The sequence below is a fragment of the Aythya ferina genome (assembly GCF_964211825.1).
Source record: "Aythya ferina genome assembly, chromosome: 28".
NCBI classification, from domain to species: domain Eukaryota; kingdom Metazoa; phylum Chordata; class Aves; order Anseriformes; family Anatidae; genus Aythya; species Aythya ferina.
In genome coordinates, this window is record NC_140325.1 from 1,077,122 (window position 1) to 1,097,502 (window position 20,381).

Consider the following 20,381-nt stretch of genomic DNA (forward strand, 5'->3'; position numbering starts at 1 on the left):
CAGCTACCCACGCACCGTGGGAGCAGGACTTCTCATCTGAGCCATCTCCGCAGTCATCAAAGAAGTTGCAGCGGAGGTTGGCGCTGATGCACTTTTTGTTCTCACACAGGAACTCGTTCTTGTCCTGGCTGCAGCTCTTGGGCTTGGCCGTGGGGGACTCTGTGGGAGCACAGGCAGCAGCTGTGACACTCTGCGGCCCTGGGCACCCGGCCCCACAGGTGTGACGGGATGAGAGTGGCCGGGGCAGGGTCCCAGGATGCTAGCGCTCGCCTCCCGATTTTTGGAAGAAGGAGGGGGGTGAAGCAAACACTATCGCCTGGGTTGAAGCCAGGGCCCTGCGAGGACCAGCCCGAGGACAGCAGCCAACCCAGTCCGCACTCACCACAGTCCTTCTCATCCGTGTTGTCTCCACAGTTGTCAATGCCGTCGCACTGTCGACCGATCCACAGACATACCCGGTCGTTCTTGCAGCGGAACGGTCTGTTGGGGGGACACTGGAATTTCACTGCACCAGCAAACAGAAACAAACGGTGACGGTGAAAGGAGACGCCATAGCCAGGCTGTCACACTTGTCACAAGCTGCTGCTCGGCCTCTGCCCGATCCCAGAGTGGCCTGTCCCACAGGTGCGAGCAGGCTCCAGAGACTAAAGCAAAGAGACTGAAGCAAAGACAACCATCCGTCGCCGGCCCGCGCTGCGGGAAGGCTCAGCCTCTCTGCCCTGTCCTCCCCCAGCCCCAGCTCTCTGCAAGGCTGCTCTGGAGCAGAGCCTCCCCCCAACCCTGTCCTCCTGGCACAGCTGGAGGTGACAAGGAGAGGTGCCCAAGCCCCTCGGGGTGCCTGCAGCAGCGAGCCAGCTCCAGCAATGCCTCCCTTCACTGGCCGGCGGGTGCCAGGGCGACCACACACCAGGAGCGGGGAAAGGCAAGGCAACATCACTCACAGCATTCCTCGGGGTTTTCGTCTGAGTTATCCCCACAGTCATCCTCCCCATCGCACTTCCAGGCCAGGGGCTTGCACAGCGTGTTGTTGCACTGGAACTCGTCCAGGGGGCAGGTGCGAACTGCAGGACAGCACGGGGCAGGAAGGAAGCCGCACATGAGCCGGCAGTGTCCGGGTGCTGCCCCTCCTGCTTCCAGCACAGCTGGGAACCCTGAGGGGGCTGCGTACATGTCTGACCCCCCCGCCCCACTGGAACTGGGCTTAGTGGTGCTGGCACCAGCACCGAGGGGAGATCTGGTGTTTGACAGGACCCTGCTGTGATGGCCAACCTATACTGCTCCTGCACTGCTGCTGCCAACCCCACAGCCACAGCATGGTCAGACAGCAGCCCCGTCACAGGCCTTGCGACCACCCCACAGGGATATGGGGCACAGGGTGGGGGGCACGACCAGCAAAGGGGGCAGGAGGAGCGGCGCAGCACTACCCTTACCTCCAGTGCCACAGTCTTCCTCGTCAGTGCCATCCATGCAGTCGGCGTCAGCATCACAGCGCCAGCGCATGGGGATGCAGTGCCCGTTCTTGCACTGGAACTGGTCAAACTCGCAGCGCGGTGTGCAGTCTTTCTGCAGCGGAAAGGCAGGGGACAGCAGTCAGCAGGGACAGCCCGCACCGTGGCAGGCTCCTGCCCCGTGGCTGCAGCCAGGAGCAGGCCCTCAGACCCCGGCTCTCCAGGTACTGGGGATGCCTCGCAACGTGAGGGGGACCAGTGGCAGAGGCAGATCCGGAGGATGTGGCCCCGCTCCCAGATGCAGGCAGGGAGTTGGGGGTGCCGGCAGAGAGCCCGCCCCCAGCACCATACCTCATCGGAGCCATCCGCGCAGTCGTGGTCCCCGTCGCACTTCCACCTGCCTGCGATGCAGCGGCCATTGGCACACGAGAACTCGCTCTCTGAGCAGGGCCGAGGTGCTGGGGACAGACAAGAAGGGGGAGTGCCCCTGAGCACAGGCTGCAGGGGTGGCAGGGCACCCTAGCTGACTGTCGGGGGGGGAACGGGACGATAGGAAAACTCTTTGGTGCCATGGCACTGGGGAGAGGGTGGGCACGCAGTCAATGAGCAGAGCCAAGACCCCTGCCCAGCTCCAGCCCAGGGCTCCCTGCAGGGAATGGGGTCCACAGGGGAAACGCCACAGCTACACAGACCCGGCCGTGGCAGCTCCCTGCCGTGCCTGGTCCTCACACCATTCCCCCCAGGGCGCTGCTGCAGGAGGGGACACAGCGGAGCCCTGGCCAGGCCTGGCAGAGCCCGCATGCCTGTGCAGCCACTTCGCAGGGTGGTGGGGACAGAGCACCCCACTGGGCCGGCAGCTGGCACCGAGCTGATCTGCAGGACCACGGCACAGTGCGGTGTCCTGCCAGGGATGGCTCTTGGGACCTGTCCCCTCCCCAGTGGTGCGGGACGCGTCAGGGCAGACATCCCAGCAGGCTGGGAGAGCAGAAGCCGATAGGAGCAGATTTAGGGGCAGGGGGTGTACAGGCAGAGTAGAGGGGGGCAGACGGGCACAGGTTTTGGGGCCAAGAACAAGCCATGCGTGGGTCCCAGTGGTGCCAGGGAGCAGGACTGGACCCATCCTGCCCACGGAACCAGTGGAGGGATGTGCTGGTGCTGATGCTCTGTAAATCCACCTGGATTGGTTCAGTCCTAACCCCTCTGCCCTCACCTGGAACTTACTGTCTTCATTTTATTTGAAAGAGGCTGCACATGGAATTAAAAGATTTTGGCAGGAACCTACCTCTGAGCGCCCCATAACGACAGTGTGAAAATGGAGAAAAACATAAGATGAAGTGAAATGGCACAAACTCAAAAACACGACGTGAAAGCAACAAAAAAAGAAAAAAAAAAATACAGCCTAGAGGCTTCAGGGAGACAGGAACGTGTGGGTGGCCTGGGGTGGCAGAAGAGGGGGCTGGGTCTGCCAGGGCCCACGGGGCCATCTGCAGACCCCAGTGCTGTCCCACTGGGCTCTGGAGGGAAGGGACGGGGTTCCTGGCTGCCCACAGCACCCCAAGGACTGTGTCACCCCCACAGACAGTCACGGTCCCCTGCTGCTCAACAGGACAGCGCTGGCACAGCTCAAAAAACAAGTGGCTGCTGCTCATTAAGGGGCAGCCACAGCTTCTCCAAACCTGCTGTCTTCCTGCACCGTTAGACCAGGTTTGTGGTTTGGGTCCAGACTGTCCCAGACAGACCACATCTCCCCTCAAGAGGGCAGGGTGTTCGCAAACCACCTCAATGGGCACTGCCTGCCAAGCTGGAGCCAAAGCACAAGGTGATGGCATAAAGCCAAGCTGCTCCACAGCCAGCCCTGCTCCACCACGGTGATGTCCAGCAGGCGAGTGTGACCACACGATGGGCAGGACACTGCCACCCCAAGAGGGTGCTGAGCTTCGCCCCATGCCTTTCACCTGCTGCCACTTCTGGCCTCTCCCCAGTGCAGCAAGGAGCACCCGGGACCAAATTATCCAGACCTGTGGGGCCAGAAGGCTTCCACCCAAGGGCAGAAGGCTGCTCCCAGGGCTCCCCAGGTACCAGCCCCCAGCCAGGCCATGGCTCTCTCCCCATGTGGCAGCTGGGTCACTAGCAGGTAGAGGGCTGGGGGGACCTGCACTGCCCCCTCTGCAGGGCTAGCGAAAGTTGGTGAGTGGCACGTACTGCAGCTCTCCTCATCCGAGTTGTCCCCGCAGTCGTTGTCATAGTCGCACTGCCAGCGCCCTGGCACGCAGCGGTTGTTCTTGCAGCGGAACTGGTAGGGCTCGCAGGTGCGTTCATCTGGGGGAAATAGGGACAGGCATCAGCATCACCCACTTGCACAAACGGGAGCAGGTGTGCCTGTTAGCAGGGCAGGCAGCGCTGCTCGCTGCTGGGCAGCCACACCAGAAGCCTCCCTCCGACCCAGCCTCGCCCACACAATTTAGGAAAATGAATAGATAAAATGTCCCCAACACCCAGGGCAATCAGGAATGGGAGGACACGAGGCACCCTAAGGGTTGGTCTCCCCGGCCCTTGCTCACCGCATTCCTCCTTAGGCTCATCGGACCCATCCCCACAGTCATCCTCCCCGTCACACTTCCAGCGCGCTGGGATGCACCTGCCCGAGTCCTTGCACCGGAATTCATCCACACCACAAGTCATTTGTGCTGGGGGGAGAAACAAGATGACATGCATATGGGGAGGGGAGATGGCATCGGCACTGCCCAGTCACATTTCCTTCCCGAACGCCTCGTCCCTGCAGCCCGGAGCTGCGTGCAGCACCCCTGCATGGTACAGACGGGGCAGGATGCCACCCGTTGACGCAGTCCCTCTGAGAGGAACATCTCGATGGGACAGATCCAGGCAGAGCCACATCACCCACTGCCCACAGCACCTGCAGCTCTGCTGGGACTGAGCAGGGACCCAGCTCCCGCAGGCAGATGCACACAGGCGACGGGCCACAGCGGAGCTCCTAGTGCCTGGAGCCACCCAGCCCTCTGCCCGCAGGCTGCTTACTGCAATTGGCGGGTTCATCGGAGCCATCCACGCAGTCGTTGTCCCGGTCACACACCCAGACACGGGGGATGCAGCGCTTGGTGATGGCACACTGGAACTGGTTGGGGGCACAGGTCACCTCCGCTGCAAGGGGAGAGGCAGAATCAGGAGAGGCAGAGGGCAGGCAGGGCTCTGCCAGCCACTACCCCACAAAAACCACCCCACAGTGCAGAGAGGCACACAGATGCTCTAGGAATCAAAGCAAAGCACCCAGGCCTCCTTGGTGACCATGTGCACAGGAGGGATGGGGAAAAATGCCTTCTGATGGCCCCAAAGGGCTCCACTGCTCCTTGGGACAGAGCAGCTGCAGGGAGATAAGGCAGGGAAGCAACAAGATCCCTCAGCCGTGCAGAAGGCTCAGTGCAAAGCCATGGCAAATACTGAACTTGACACTCTGAGGGAGGTAAGGATTTGGTTTCTACTAGCACATAGCAGCGTCAGTAGGGGCTGCAGGGTGACAGTGGTCAGAAACTCTAAGCAGAGCAGGGTAAGGACAAAGCTCCATGCCCAGGGGTAGGATCACCCAGAAAGCCACTCTGCTGGTAAAGGCAACACCCCAAGACACAGATCTGATGCAGCACTCCTCACCCCTGCCCCATGTAGGTTCCCCATCCTAAAGGCTAAACAGCTCCCCACTCACGGCAGTCCTTCTCGTCCTCGCCGTCACCACAGTTATCCTGACCGTTGCAGCGGAAAATGCCGGGGATGCAGCGGTTGGTGTTGGTGCATTTGAACTGGCTGGGCAGACACACGTGGATATCTGGGAAGAGAGGTCGCACCATCAGAAGCAGAGCCAGCATCTCTGCTCTAATGGGGTGCTGCAGCCCTGCTGGGGTTTGAGGACCACGAGGTGGGGTGGGGAACCTACCACAGTTGGCCTCGTCCGAGTTGTCCTGGCAGTCATTGTCTCCATCACAGATGAAGGCTGGGTTGGTGCAGATCCCAGTGGAGCACTGGAACTGCCCTGGTCTGCACTTGAACTCAGCTGTGGGGAGAGGAGGACGGGGTGAAACATCTCTGGGGAACATCTTCAGGGCAAACCTTAACCTCCCCCTCTTTCCCCTTTGGGTCCCTTTGCAAGAACTCAGCAACCAGCATGCAGAACGCTGGGCCCTGATGGCTGCAAAGTGAGCAGCAGCTGGCTGCTGTCTCCCATCGGGCTACACCTTAGGCAGGGAAAGTGAATTTTTATGCTCCAGGCTCCATTAACAGGGTAATCTTCCCCTTCGCCAGTGCTGTCCCTCAGCCAGGACAGCAGCAGGGTTTTCAAGGACCAGTTGTGGAAGCAGAGCCCGGCTGCTCTGGCTGGCACGGAGGTGCTGTGGGGCTGTTAGTGCCCTCAAAGGGCCAGGTAGCACAGCCAGGGAGCTGGGACGTGGTGGGCTGCCTGCAGCCCCCTCAGCACTCACGGCAGTCCTCAGGCTCATCCGAACGGTCCCCGCAGTCGTCCTCGGTGTCGCATTTCCACCAGAAAGGGATGCATTTGTCATTCTTGCAGACAAACTGCGAAAGAGGAACAAGCTTGTGAAAGCAGCTCAGATGTTGACCCCAGACAGGAACGGAGGCCCCAGGTGGCATTGTCCCCAGGGCACCCCCTCTGCCAAGGGCCCTGACCTCCGTGCCATCCCTTCCCAGACACTCCTGTACCTCAGTGCCCCAAGCTGTCCTAAGCTCTCCACCCCGAGTCCACCCTCCACAGCCTCTGGGGTTTGGGGAGGACGGCGGACAGGCAGCGTCCTTCCAGAGCTGCCTCCCTCCCCTCGGACACCCCAGGAGCTGCAGTCTGTATGTGCTGGGAAGTGCCACAGGAGGGAGGTGTTGCCCACACCAGGAGAAGGCATGTGCAATGCCACCACCCGATGCACGGAGCCTGCACCAGTGCTCGCACGGAGCCGCAGCTGCTGCTGCTGCTGGAGCAAGATAGAAAACCTCGCAAGAGCAATGTGTGTGCAAGCCCAGGCACACGCTTGCCATGGGGACATCTCCACAGGCAGGCTGGTTGTTACCTGGCTGGCTGTGCAGTTGGAGACGCAGGTCTTGCCATCGCTGCCCAAGTAGAAGTTGGTGGGACAAGCACATTTGTGCCCCCCGCCCGGCGAGAGGAGGCAGAGGTTGCTGCAGCCTGCATTGTTGGTCTTGCAGGGGTGGTTGGGAACTGGGGAGATGGCAGGGAAAGAACTGCAGGTCAGAACAAGGGGGAGGACCCGAATGGTGCACAACCCCCCAGCTGTCAGCCCCTCCTCACCACACACATCCCTTTTTTGCACCCCCTCTCCTAGCTTGGCAGCCCCTGGTCTCCATTTGCACCCTGTGCCCTGCCCTGGCCCTCCTGCGCTGCTGCCCCGGGCTCCTCTGCAGAGCCAGGGCCCCCCCGCACCCCCTCATGCCTGCGGCTCACCGTCGGGCTGGCGGTACGGGTGGTAGATGTGGATGTCCATGGGGCGGTGCAGCGTGCTGATCAGCAGGGTCTTGTTGGCACCCGTAGTCTTGTGGGCTCGGTTGATGGATTTGGTCTCCCAGTCAGTCCAGTAAATGAAATCCTCAAAGAGGGTGAGGGCGAAGATGTGCGGGATGTCCTGGCTCAGCACTGTAAGGGGGAGAGGGTGGGCTCAGCAAGGGGCTGCCCCCAGCCCTCCCACTGTGCCCACAGCCCCACACAGCACAGCCTCTCCGCAGGGTCAGCTCTGCTAGGGGGCAAACGCTTTCACTTGCTTAAATGCATGGAGGAGCTGCTGGAAGTGGGGACCCCACTCCAGAATCCTGACTCCACACCCCCAAGCCCAATCCTAACATCCCCCGAGGGCCCAGAGGAGCCCCAGCTCTCACCCGTGTGCCTGTTGGAGCCGTCGAGGCTGGCAAACTCAATGTAGTCCTCCCGTGCATCAGCCCAATAGATCCGACTGTTGATGTAGTCGAGGGTGAGGCCGTTGGGCCACGTTATCTTGGTGTCAACAATGACGCTGCGGTTGGTGCCATCCATGCCAATCTTCCCAATCAGGGAGTGGTCACCCCAGTCCGTCCAGTACAGGTAACTGGGAGGGAAAGAGAAGAGCAGAGCAAGGTTGAGTCCTGCACAAGCCAGAGCAGTGGTCACGCTCTGCCTGTCGCGTGGGCATGGGGGTGCCGGGGAGGGAGAAGCAGCCAGGTGTCCTGGAGGACAGGAGAGAAGGCCCTGGCCCCAGCAACAAGGTGGCAGAGAGGCCCCTAGCCCCAGCCCTGGGTAGAGGGGAAGGTCCCGGAGGCTCTCACCCGTTCTGCACGTCCACCACCAGCGCCCGGGGCTCGCGCAGGCCCGAGTTCACCAGCACCGTGCGGTAGGCGCCGTTGAGCTTGGACACTTCGATGGTGTCCCGACCTTTGTCACACCAGTACAGGTTGCCTCCCACCCAGTCCACTGCCAGCCCATCGGGGTTACTGAGGCCAGTGCGGTGAAGAACCTGTCGAGTGAAAATGGAGAAGTAGGGCCTGGACAGGCAGAACCAGGTCCTTCCCTGGGCCAGGAATGGCCACAACATCCCCATTCCCCAGCGCACGGCTCCTGCTCAGTTCCCTTTCTTCGCTCCTTTCTTCCCCCAACCCCTCCCTGACCACTGCTTTGGGGCAGCACAGAGCCCATCTGATTGGGATGGTGCTGCAAAACATCCTGTGGAGGTCTTGTAAGAACATGTGTGAACCTTGTAGGAACCTGTGGTGACCCTATGACAGGGTTTGTGTCCCCTTCCCTGGTGACACTGCGGCCAACCTGGGCCCCTACAGGGAACAGGGAGGGAGCTGCAGCGTGGGGGCTGCCTCTGTCCCCCACCTGAACATTGCTGCCATTGATGTGCATGCGGCGGATCATGCTGCCCTGCGTGGTGACGTCTGTCCAGTAGATCATCTGCTCCCGATAGTCAAAATCCAGAGCCACTGCGTTGTTCAGGCCCTGGGAGGAAGGGAAAAGCACTGAAACCATTCCACCTGCTAGCACAGGGTGTCAGGGGCTTTAGTGAGCCCCCAGCCACAGCTCCCAGTCCCTGAGCAAAGTTAAAAGCACCCACAGACTTGTGTAGACCCTGCCTTATAAAGGTCTGCTACTGAAGAGCTGCTGTTTACACAGGACCCCGTGTATATTCACAGCGAGAGCCATTGTTTATACAGGGCCCGTTATCAGTGCAGGAAGGCAGGAGCCCAGACTCGCGGGCTGGGAGATTTTGTGTGTGCTGGACCCCCTCCAAGCCCCAGCTGCAGACCCCAGCCCCGCAGGCTGGTGCCCCCCTCCTGCTCCGCACCTGCTTGAGCAGTGTGTAGTTGGAGCCGTCCAGGTTGAGCTTCCGAAGGTAGTACCGGTTGGCAAAGATGAGGAAGGGCTCTTCATCTGCACGGGGGATCAGGAGATGCATCAGGGGTGAGCCAGTGGCACAAGGGCAGGCACACGGAGCCGCTTCCCCCTGTGCCCTGCGTGTCCTGGCTCTCCTCCACGAGGCAGGTGCAGCTGCTTCACCTCCAGAGCACTGCGACCAACTCCAGTGCTTGCAGCATCCCGCTGCTGCCACAACAGCATCCCTGCCTCTAAACCCCGCTCACCTGTGACAGCTTTACAGCTGGTGGGGTTGTCAGGTTTGAGCTTGTAGCCCTCTATGCATAGGCACTTGAAGCTGCCCAGAGTGTTGATGCACTTCTGGCTGCAGGGGTAGGTGGTGGAGCACTCATCGATGTCAATGCACGTCTTCCCGTCATCCTTCAGCCGGAACCCAGGACGGCATCTGCACTGCAGGAGGCAACCAGGAGCTGTTAGCCACAGCCAGGGGCGAGGGGCACCTCACAGGACAAATGGGCACAGGCACGGGCAGAACAGCACGCGCAGACGCAAGCTGAAAGTGCACACGTGTGCACTGCGGTGCAGGGCAGAAGCAATGCTCATGCTACAAGGGCCGTGGAGGAAGCAGGGAGCATGGGAGCATTGCTCCAGCTCCAGCTGCCCAACCCGGCCAGCGGGCCCCTACCTTGTACCCAATCTTGAGGTCCTCACACTCCTGGGAACAGCCACTCATCTTCTTGTTGAGGCACTCATTGATGAAGCAGTTGAGCTCATCCGAGCCGTCCGCGCAGTCATTGTTGTTGTCGCAAAGCAGAGCCTCTGGGATGCATTTCCCGTTCTTGCACAGGAAGAAGGAGTCGTTGCACTTGTTCTCTGCAGTGGGCAGAGAGGCAAAAGCAGTCGTAAGCACGAGCAGCTGGGCAGCCCCGCTCCCCCAGCCCCGGCCCCTGCAGGTACCTGGGCTGCTGCAGCGTGGGTTCTTGGGCGCCTCATCCGAGTGGTCGTGGCAGTCGAACTCGCCATCGCACTCCCACTGGCTGTTGCTGAGGCAGCGGCCGTTGGCACAGCGAAACTCATGGGGGCCACAGGTCGGGTACTCTGCAGGTGACAGCGGGCTCAGGAGGCGTCCCCCACCACTCTGAGCCAGTCAGCAGCGAGCAGGGCACTGCACAGCCGCAGCATGGGTGCCCAAACCCTCAGCTCGCCTGGGGATAGGGGAGCAGCACTGGGACAAGGAGGAGGCCAAGCGGGTGGCTTTGGACCTCTCCAAAAAACATGCAGCACCAGGGCAGGTGCGTTGCAGGGCGGCTGGGGAGAAGGCAGCTCTCCTGTGGCTGTCCGGCACTGCATCTGCCCGCTCCCTCTGCTCACATCCCCCCACTCCACTCTGTGACACCTACCGCACTCTGGAGACTCGTCCGAGCCATCGCCGCAGTCGTCGTCGTGGTCACAGACAAAGTGCTTGGGAATGCACTGGCGGTTCCCGCACATGAACTCCCGTTCATCACACGTGTTGTTGTACACTGCAACGAGGCACCGCTGTCAGCCCCTGCTCCCCACACCTCCGGCAGCCCTAGGGGCAGGCCATGCTGCTCCCTCAGCCCCAGGTGGTGGGGTTGAGCCCCCAAGGCAGCTGTGCTCCTCCCCAGCTCCATCCCTGGCCCCACCATGCACGCAGTCATCTGAGGACTCACAGCAGCCAGCAGCGAGGGTCTCGTCAGCTCCATCTGCACAGTCCTTGTCTCCATCACAGAGCCAGCGCTCTGGCACGCAGACATAGCTGCCCGGGCACTGGAAGGATCCTGTGCTGCAGGTTGTCAGCCCTGGAGAAGGGACAAGTGGGAAGAAAGCTGCTGGAGGGCCTGCGCTCTTGGGCTATGTGCCCTCATGTTCCAGGGTGCCCCAAAGCAGGGAATCCAGGAGAGCAGCGAGGATCATGGAGCGGGAGGGCAGGTGTGGGAGAAGGAACGGCAGAGGTGGGAGTGCTCAGGGACGGGGCAACATGGTGGGCAGGGACGGGGAGGTCAGAGCAGGGGTTGGAGAGACTCACGGCAGCGGCTGTCCTCGTCGGAGCCATCCCCACAGTCATCTGCCCCATCACACACCCAGAGCTTGGAGATGCAGCGGTGGTTGTTGCATTCGAACTGCACGGGGTAGCAGAACTTGTCTGGGAGAGGAGAGGAGGGGCTCAGAGCTGGGGCAATGCAGCAGGATGGACACAGCAGCAGCACGTGGCCAGGCTGAGCCAGCTGGGTGCTAGAGCTGGTGCTGGCAATCCTGCTGCCCAGACCTGTCAGTGCCCCCACACCACGCTGGGGCAGGACTGATGTGGGATTCCCTGCTCTGGAGCTGGAGGGGGGGCGGGTTCCCAGTTCCTGGGTATTGTTGGAGGTTTGTTTAGGGAGGTTGGAACAAAAAACATCACTCAAATGAGCTGTAACTGGGCACCCTTAAAGTCACTATGGATACATGCATCTGCTGAGCAAAGAAACGTGCAAGGACATTTGTTTTGGTCACGGTTAAGTCTGTGCTTGTGGAATAAGACCACAAAGAGGAAGAATCTGGAATCTGGTTCTTGGCCAAGGGATCTTGGAGAGAGGAGAGGTTCCTGCTTCCCCGTCTGCTGTGCCTGCTCTTGCCACCCCATGCAACAGCCCCAGAGACCCTTGCTCTCCCCACCCTGCCGCTCACTGCAGTGAGTCTCGTCTTCTCCATTCTCGCAGTCGTCCTCTTTGTCACAAGTCCAAGTCATGGGGATGCACCTCCCGCTTGGGCAGGCAAAGTAATTGGCTGGACATTTGGGTTCCCTCCCACCTGGTTTGGGAAGAAAACGTCCATAAGCATGGTGGCACAAGCCCCTGCTGCCTGGTGGGACCCCAAAGGGAGCATCTGGCTGGAGAAACCGTGAGACGCCCGCATCTGGGGCCGGAGCCCAGCCTGCACTCCCCACTCCTTGCCCCACTGCTCTCACCGGGGCAGTTGCGCTCGTCTGAGTAGTCTCCACAGTCGTTTGCTCCGTCGCACACCCAGCTTGGTGCATAGCACAGGGAGGTGTGTTCGCACTTCTGGAACGTGGTCCCCTTCACCCCCAGCTTGAAGTAGCCACTGCAGTCAGTGGCGGCTGCAAGAAAGCACAACACAAGCCCTGCTGACGGCCCTCAGCTCCAGCTCCTGCTGCCAGCATAAGCCCTGTGTGCCCCACATTGGCACTGGGTATCCTCTGACCCCCGGCTCAGAGCCCCGAGCTGCTGGAACAACACTGGCTCTTGGCACCTCGCAAGGCTCTTCTGATGGCTGTGGGGTGGTGAGAGGCTGAGCAGCATGCAGGTGGGCTGAAGTGACAGGGACTAGGGTGGCTCCCAGCAGAGGGGATAATCTGGGCAAGCCTCTACTGGTGGGTGGGAATCAGGAGCTCACTCCTGCCCTGACTCAGCACCTTTCCTGTAGACCACAAGGCAATACAGGGCCCCGGCACCCCAGCCCACAGACCCAGAGGGTGGAAGCATCTCCAAAGAAGCGACAGCAGGCCAGAGCTGGGGAGGCAGCAGGAACAACAGGGCACAGTCAGGGCACTCACTGCAGTTCATTTCATCCGAAGCGTCCTCACAGTCGATGAACTGGTTGCAGCGGCTTGAATTCCCAATGCAGGTCCCATCCCGGCAGCGGAACTCGGTAGCAGCACAGCTGGTTTCTGCAATGAGGGGGAAGCCCCCACAGAAGATGAGGCTGGGATGGGGACCCAGCATGCACAGCCACCCCACTCCACGCTCACTGCAGGCGTGCACGCACACACCCTGCCCAGCACAGCCACAGACCATCGATCCTGCACTCCCAGGTCTATGTCCCCTCTTGATGGAGACCTGGCTCCCTTCTGGCTCACAAACTCCACCTGCCACATCTGAACTCGTCTGCTGAGCTGGCCTTTCGCTAGCAGGCCTGGGCAGGCTCAGAGATGAGCATAACCTCTGCAGGCAGTTCTAAAGCAAGCACAGGCTCCTACAAAGCTGCAGCTCCGAACGGATGCTGCCCTTGGTGTGCTTGTGTGCCCTTTTCTCAGGAGTGCAGAAGTGGTGAGCAGTGATGCTGCACCTTGCCTCTGCCTCGTGTTCTCCCCAGATATCAAACCACTATTTTCACATAGCTCTGGGCGTTGCGCTGCCGTTTATGGGAGTTCTTCCTCCCAGCTATCAGGGAATGAATCTGACAAAGCGGTGCAGTGGAAGTATGACTTAGACCTCGACTCTCCATCAAGCCCCAGCTCTGCTCTGATCCTGTCAAGCTGAAGGTAACCCTTTCCCGACGCCTCTGTCCCTGTCCCAGACAGCTGACGGAGCCCTGGCAGGGAGCCAGGCAGCCTGCTTACTGTTGCAGGGCACTTCGTCCGAGTTGTCCCCGCAGTCATCCACGCCGTTGCACCAGTAGCGGCTGGCGATGCAGCGCCCGTTCATGCAGTGCAGGTAGCCCTTCTTGCACTTGCGGCTGCCTGCGAGAGAGAAAGGATGGTGAGCACCAAGGGAGAGCCAGAGCGGCTGGGCTTGTCAGTGACTTGGGACCTTCAGCAGAGGAGAAACTGCACAAGCATGATTAGGAAACAGATTCCCTTGCGCTGTCCTGGCAACATCACTGGGTTAAGCTTGGCCTTTGCCCAGCAGAGATCCTCCGGCTGCAGAGCAAGGGTTGCTGTCAGAATAAGGTTGCTGTAAACCCCACCAGGATGGCTCCAGGTGTCCCCCTCTCCACCTGTGCCCCCCTGCCCTCAGAAGAAAGTTCTGGAGCCCTTAAAGCCTGGCTGGTCCCAGCCTTGGGAGGGCAAAAGGGATGAAGAGCACCAGAGAGACACGAGAAGACGCCCATCCACGGCACCCAGGAGCCCCAGCACTCTTTGCCTGGTGGAGCTGACAGCTCGAGCAGGGTGCCTGTGCGCATGCATGTGTACGAGCAAAGCAGCAAGAGGAGGAACCTTACTGCAGTAGGACTGCTTCTCGTCTGACTTGTCCTTGCAGTGGACCACGCCATCGCAGGTCCGGCTGAAGTCGATGCAGTCGCCGTTGCCACACTCAAACTCATCATGCATGTTGCAGGTGGAGTTCAGAGCTGAGGAGAGTGCGAGGAGAGTCAGCTCTGCCAGGAGGAGCAGGGCCCCTCTTCCTCCACCCCTTCCCATCCCACCAGCTGCCAGCTTCCACCTCCCCTCCACCTTTGCAGGTGAAATCCTCCTGCAGGACGCGCTCGCCACGGCAGGAGCAGTTGACATGTCCTTTGGGTGTCAGCAGGCAGAGGTCCTGACAGCCACTGTTGTTCACCCTGCACGGGGACAGCTCACCTAGGAGAGACAGAGCAGTCACACCAGGGACAGCCTCAGCAGTCCCTTCCCCTTGTCCTTCCTGCTGGGGGATAGGAAAGGTGCGGGCTCCTCCCTGGGCCCTTCAAATGGGGCTATGGGGGGATGCACGTGTTTGGGGGCAGCCAGTCTCCCCAGAGCTTACAAGGAGGATGTTCTAGGAAAGGCACTCGTGGGGAAAATTCCCTCTCCAGCCTGCACTGGGCTTGGAGATGGACATGCCTCGGGCATGAGGGTCAACAAGGGACAGTCACAGGACAGAAGGGGTGGAGATGCAGAGCTGTTTGGCAGGGGGATGAGAAGTGCAGGGGAGGGGGGCAGAGGCCTGAGGCTTGTAGGGGCAGAGGCAGCAAACGGGCACACAGTGGCGAGGCCAGGGGGTGACGGGTAGGGTGTGGGGTGTCCTTACAGCTGTCGGTGTCATTGGCCACGGCGATGATGCCCATGGGCTGCTGGGGGATGTCCACGCGCAGAAGTTTCATGTCAGTGCCCACGTACTTGTTAGCTCGCTGCACAGCCCTGCGCACCCAGTCTGTCCAGAAGATGTAATCGCCATAGACAGCCAGGCCAAAGGGGTGCACGGGCTCCGATTTCAGGATCACCTGCCAGACATCGGCAAAATATGAGCACGAAGGAACCTGGCTACAGGACAAACCCCAGCACTGCCCCGACCGCTCCAGCACCCTTCACCCTCATCCCCAATCCCTGGCAGGTCTGGACTCACGTGGCGATGGGAGCCATCATATTCACAGCGCTCGATTTTATCCAGAGTGGCGTCAGAGAAGTAGATCTTCTCAGCCCTGTGGTCAATGGCCAGCCCATTGGGTGTCCGTATGTCCTGGTCAATGATTATGAGGACATTGGAACCAGACAGGGTGGCACGCATGATGCTGGGGTGCTGCTCGTTCCAGTTGGTCCAGAACATCAGGCTGGAAGAGAAGGGACACAGAACACCTTTGCAAACCTCAGCTCTCTGCCACATGTTCGGCTCAACCCGCCCCCCTGCTGCCTAGGGGTTTCCAGGGGCTTTGGGATAGATGGGGACATTATCCCCACATAGAGGGGGTAGGAGGGGGATGAACGAAGACACAATCACCAGCTGGACAGCGCGGTACTCCCTGTACTGGGATATGCAGGGAGGGACAGGGCCTTTCTTTCCTGGGGTCTGATGTGCCCTGCTGGGAGCCAGCGCCTGTCCTGCAGGAGGGGTCTGGGTCCCTGGACCTGCAGGGGTCCTCGGGGCCACGCGGACCCTGGGGGCTGACAGACCCGGCTGGGGTGACGCCACCACTCACTTCTGACACTCATCCAGCACAAAGGCACGGGGGTGATCGTCTCCTGACATGGTGATCACCGTCTCCCTCTCGAAAGCCCCCAGGCGGCTCTGATCCACGGTGTGGCGGGTGATGGTGGAGGTGGTGTAGCTCGTCCAGTACAGTGTGTCCCAGCCGCGGTGGTATGCCAGCCCCTCCACCGAGCCCACATCTGCAGGGGGAGAGGACAGGCAAGGGTGAGCCTCTGGCCCAGGACTGCCTCCAGCCCCTTGCTCCTGCAAGGCTCCTTCCACGCAGCCAGTGCCAACCATGATGCTCAGATGTGGCAGCCTGGACTTACTGCTTTTCATTACACCCCAAAAAATCCCTCAGAGGCACTGGCTGCTTGTTAGCACTGCACCAGTGCAACAGCGCAGGGCAATAAAGAGGGAACTCAGCAGGACTGGGCTGGTGGTTGGACATGCAAGTGAACCAAGGTCCCAGAAGGCTTCAGGAGACTCCTGAGCAGAGCTTTGCTACAGATCAGGTAGCTACATCTCCTTGTCAGAAGGCTGAGGAACATTCACCTATGTTGAAACAAAGACTTCAGCTTGGCTTTCAAGCCAGGGCTCTACCCGTCTTGCCCACAGGGGCTGGCCTTGCTTCCGGTCTCCTTCTCCCTGCAATCCGATGCTGCGGTGCTCAGAAACTCACTCACAGTGTCTGCTCCCACTGCTAGGGACGGGAGAACCGAGGCCCAGAGGTGACGAGATAAACTTGAACTGCACACCCATCCTTCCTCCCCATTAATGATCAACAAAAGGCTTAATGAACCGGCTACAAAAGACGGGACCTGCTCTCCTGATCTCAGTAATAAAAGCTATCTCGAGTGCCAAATGTAAATACAGTCATTAGTGAGCACATTTATAACCCTTGCTGGAGGTTTTCCCTAGCGATGCAGAGCAACAGACAGTCTTTTCAACAGCTGTAGGAGCCAATAAAACTAATCAAGTGCAAACCAAGGGCTTTGAGGTGAAGACAGGGCCAGGCTGTGGCAAGGTTTGCTCAGCCTTGATGGGTCTGTCTTGGAAGTGAAGTGCAAACATAGAGCAGATCCCAGATTTGCTGCAGTGTCTTGTTTCTAGAGCAAAGCACACCCACATGCACGCCTAAGCCTCGTGATATGCTTTCCTTGCCAGAACAAGCTCTGCAACTGCTCCTTGCATCCACGTCCTCTACCACAGAAGAGGCTGCTGCCACTTCTACAGGCTCCAGTAGAAAATTTCCCATCTGAACTCTTAACAACCGTCACTCAAAATACCTCTCAAAAGCACCAAGGAACATGAACAGGAAAACAAATGCTTGGGTGAAGTAAGAGGGTGTTCAGGAGAAAGCAGAAAAGGGGTCTGAGGGCAGATGCCCTGGGACACTCACTCTCCACAATGGTCTTGCGTCCCGTGCCGTCGTCATTGATCTGCTGGATGTTGCCGAAGTGGATGTCGCTGTAGAAGATGCGGTTGCTGCCCTTGGAGCCGTAACGGTAGTCGAAGGCCAGGGCGATGACGTTCTTCATGTGCTCTGCATCCTCGAAGGGCTTGATGGGCGCGTTGAGGTTGTTCTCATCCGACAGGTGGATGCTCTTGAGGATGGTGCGCTCCGAGTACAGCAGGTAGCCGTCGTAGTCCCGGCAGCTCACGCCGTCCTCAGACAGCATGCCGTGGGCACAGGCGCACGTCCGCTGCCCCCCACCCCGAAACAGGCAGAGCTGCTGGCAGCCCCCGTTGTTCTGGGCACAGATGTTGGTGCCTGGGCAGAAGAGAGGGGAGCTCAGAGGACTGTGAGGGAGATCACAGAATCACAGAATGGCCTGGGTTGAAAAGGACCTTAAAGATCATCTAGTTGCAACCCCGCTGCTCTGGACAGGGTTGCCAACCACTAGAGCAGGCTGTCCAGAGCCACATCCAGCCTGGCCTTGAATGCCTCCAGGGATGGGGCATCCACAGCCTCTCTGGGCAACCTGTTCCAGTGCCTCACCACCCTCTGAGCAAAAAACTTCCTCCTAATATCTAAACTAAATTTCCCCTGTCTTAGTTTAAAACCATTCCCCCGTGTCCTATCACTATTAACACATATAGACAGGTGTTCCTTGTCCTGTTTATATGTTCCCTTCAAGTACTGGAAGGCCGCAATGAGGTCTCCCTGGAACCTTCTCTTCTCCAAGCTAAACAAGCCCAGTTCCCTCAACCTTTCTGCAGAGGAGAGGTGCTCCAGCCCTCTGATCATCTTAGTGGCCCTCCTCTGGACCTGTTCCAAGAGCTCCACATCCTTCTTGTGCTGGGGGCCCCAGGCCTGCACGCAGTGCTCCAGGTGCAGAGTAGAGGGGAACAATCACTTCCCTCTCCCTGCTGCCCTTCCCTCTGTTGATGCAGCCCAGGATACAGTCAGCCTTCCAGGCTGCAAGCGCACGCTGCCAGCTCACGTCCAGCTTCTCATCCATCAGGACCCCTAAATCCTTTTCTGCAGGACTTCCCACTCCACCCGAGTTCCCACTCAGCAGCTTTGCACCTCTGCCCCTGCTCCCAGAGGAAGCAGGTGAAGAGGGCTCAGCCCACTGCATTTTTCTTCCACATGCCCTTTCTCGAGGACACAGCAGCCTGTTTGTTTCTTTCTCCCACCTCGCATCTGCCTGCTGTACCCAGCCCAGGCAGCAGCGGGTGCTGAGCGGTGCTGCAGCAGGGCACTCAGCTCCCTGACCTACCCTTCTGCCTGGCCCGGTTGAAGACTTTGATGTCCTTGAGCTGCACACCGATCCCCGTCCGCAGGGACACCGATTCAGTAGCATTGTCCTTGCTGCCTCTTTTAATGGAGCCGTTTGCATGAGTCCTAAAAAAGGAGAGAGTCGCTGAGCAAGTGACGTGGGGCTCTGCTCCGAACCTGCCCCCCAGCATCCCCAGTTCCCCTTGTCTGCCTTGTGAAGCCAGTGCCCAGAGCACCCCCAGCACCACGGGGCCAGCCAGGAGCCATACCTGTCACTCCAGTAAATGTAGTCCTCAAAGACAGACACCGAGAACATGTCCATGTTGTTGCTGGACAGGACAACCTCACGGTTTTCTCCCGTCTCCAGGTCAATTCGCTCAATCTTGTCGGTCCGGGCATCGCACCAGTACAGCTTCCCATCCTGAGGAACCAGCCCAGTCAGCAACACAAGGGCACAGACCCTAAGACACGCTCTACACCTCCCACCGCACCTGGCAGAAGGCCCTAGGGTTTGGAAGACCACCCTGGACCATTTCCCTTATGCTAGAGAGGAGCCTCCAGCACCCTGGGGAGGGCAGCCAGGTCCCCCAGAGGCCCAGCTGCTGAGACCCTTCCTGCAGGCCCTGAGCAATCCTCGCCAGGCCCTGGGTCGGCTCTGGATGGCTGCCGTACCTCATAGTCGACGGATATCCCGTTGGGCCAGCTGATGCTGACGTTGACCAGCACCATGCGCTCGGTCCCATCCAGGCGGGACCGCTCGATGCGGGGGTACTGCCCCCACTCTGTCCAGAACAGGTACCTGTGGGAGGGTGACAGGGACGTGATCACACGGCCGGCCAGCAGTGGCAGCCTTGGACGAAACACCTCTCTCCCTCCCTCCTCCATGCCAGGGCCTAAACACAGTCCCCTGGTGACCAGCCAGCCTCCTGGACACCAAGGACTCACTGCCCGCACTGTGCTGGGGAAGGAGCGCTGCATTATGGCTGGATGCAGCCCAGGAACCAGCCCCGCGTGCCAGGCACTTAAGGCACTGTTCTCCGTCCTTCCCCTTCCCTCTCCTCTCTCAGCGACACTGCCCAAAGCCAGAGCCATCCTGGGGAGGCTCCACTCATGTTTTCTGAGGTGCCTGGCACCCACGAGGTCAAGGGGTGCTGCTAGGAAGCAAGCTCAGCACGTTGCTGAAGGGGCAGGGAGACCTGAGGGATTTGTATCTCCTTGGTGCGGCGCAAGGCAGGAGACCCATGAGTCCTGGTTCTCTGCTGCATGCAAACCCCCAAGGTGTCTCAGGAGGAGTGGCAGGGGTCCCAGCACGTCCCCAGCCCTCCCCAGCAGCCCCCTCCAGGCGGCTTTGCGCAGTCCCTCACCCCTTCTCCGGGTGGACCGTGATGGCCCGCGGCTTGTCCAGCCCCTGGGAGATCACCACGTAGCGGAAGGACCCGTTCAGCCTGGCCACCTCAATGACGTCGAAACCCTGGTCTGTCCAGTAGATGTTTCCTGCAGAAAGGGTCAGTGAGCACCTCATGCCTCCCGCTCCCCCACCACTCCCTCCCTGCCTGCCCACCCCCCTCACCTGCGATCCAGTCCACAGCGATGCCCTCGACGCGGCCGATGCCATTGGTGACTACGTCCTCCCGCCACGTCTGGTCCCTCTTGGCTCGGCTGATGGTGCTCAGCCCCATGTCCACCCAGTATATGGTGTCATTCTCTGAGGGGGGCCAGGTGGAAGGTCTCCTATCAGCGACCGCCTTGGGACTGCCCAAGGACAGCACAGACCTGGGCTGAGCTGCACCCCACAGCTCCAGCATGGGGACCTGAGCCCCCCCAGGACATGCTCTGGGGCAGGTGCTGCCATACTGGCACCTGGCGACCACCCTCCTGCCCTGCCCCAACCTCTCAAGTCCTTGGTTGGCCCCCACAGCAGAGGCAAGCCCCAGTGTCCCACTTTCAGATCACACGTCACCTGCGTGGAAGTCAATCCCCACAGCCAGTGAGGTCCCCGACACAGGCACGAGGGCATCCGACTTGTCGTTGGGGTCCAGGGGAATGCCACGGATCCCCTCGTGGACCGAATACAGGAGGAAGGAGCCAACACCTGCAACAGAGACAGGGACAGTGAACGTCCCACCAACAGACACAGTCCTTCAAGGGGCAGCCACAGCTCATGGAAAACCACACGACTGCAGCACCACGGAGGAGCAAACACCCAGCAG

At 60.0% G+C, this 20,381-nt stretch overlaps 1 protein-coding gene across 2 annotated transcripts in view; it reads right to left on the minus strand.

The window, feature by feature from the left end:
• LRP1 (LDL receptor related protein 1) overlaps positions 1–20,381 on the minus strand; it is an 89,097-nt gene that overhangs the window by 6,752 nt on the left and 61,964 nt on the right. Inside the window, exons 35-73 of one of the 2 annotated variants that reach the window (XM_084499868.1) lie at positions 20,132–20,263; positions 19,742–19,876; positions 19,536–19,665; positions 18,844–18,970; positions 18,441–18,592; positions 18,173–18,297; positions 16,849–17,220; positions 15,457–15,646; positions 14,886–15,090; positions 14,571–14,763; positions 14,018–14,143; positions 13,786–13,914; positions 13,184–13,303; positions 12,398–12,511; positions 11,792–11,941; positions 11,500–11,634; positions 10,871–10,987; positions 10,515–10,643; positions 10,221–10,343; positions 9,778–9,918; positions 9,506–9,693; positions 9,087–9,270; positions 8,792–8,877; positions 8,326–8,445; positions 7,773–7,960; positions 7,350–7,555; positions 6,922–7,110; positions 6,530–6,678; positions 5,933–6,026; positions 5,392–5,508; positions 5,164–5,283; positions 4,485–4,607; positions 4,010–4,135; positions 3,651–3,767; positions 1,800–1,906; positions 1,431–1,563; positions 942–1,061; positions 383–505; positions 16–159 (exon numbers count right to left, since the gene is read on the minus strand). In XM_084499868.1, the coding sequence (XP_084355994.1) occupies positions 16–159; positions 383–505; positions 942–1,061; positions 1,431–1,563; positions 1,800–1,906; positions 3,651–3,767; positions 4,010–4,135; positions 4,485–4,607; positions 5,164–5,283; positions 5,392–5,508; positions 5,933–6,026; positions 6,530–6,678; positions 6,922–7,110; positions 7,350–7,555; positions 7,773–7,960; positions 8,326–8,445; positions 8,792–8,877; positions 9,087–9,270; positions 9,506–9,693; positions 9,778–9,918; positions 10,221–10,343; positions 10,515–10,643; positions 10,871–10,987; positions 11,500–11,634; positions 11,792–11,941; positions 12,398–12,511; positions 13,184–13,303; positions 13,786–13,914; positions 14,018–14,143; positions 14,571–14,763; positions 14,886–15,090; positions 15,457–15,646; positions 16,849–17,220; positions 18,173–18,297; positions 18,441–18,592; positions 18,844–18,970; positions 19,536–19,665; positions 19,742–19,876; positions 20,132–20,263 (5,679 nt within the window). The remainder of the gene's footprint in view (positions 1–15; positions 160–382; positions 506–941; positions 1,062–1,430; positions 1,564–1,799; positions 1,907–3,650; positions 3,768–4,009; positions 4,136–4,484; positions 4,608–5,163; positions 5,284–5,391; positions 5,509–5,932; positions 6,027–6,529; positions 6,679–6,921; positions 7,111–7,349; positions 7,556–7,772; positions 7,961–8,325; positions 8,446–8,791; positions 8,878–9,086; positions 9,271–9,505; positions 9,694–9,777; positions 9,919–10,220; positions 10,344–10,514; positions 10,644–10,870; positions 10,988–11,499; positions 11,635–11,791; positions 11,942–12,397; positions 12,512–13,183; positions 13,304–13,785; positions 13,915–14,017; positions 14,144–14,570; positions 14,764–14,885; positions 15,091–15,456; positions 15,647–16,848; positions 17,221–18,172; positions 18,298–18,440; positions 18,593–18,843; positions 18,971–19,535; positions 19,666–19,741; positions 19,877–20,131; positions 20,264–20,381) is intronic. The other variant, XM_084499869.1, reaches the window with a different exon arrangement.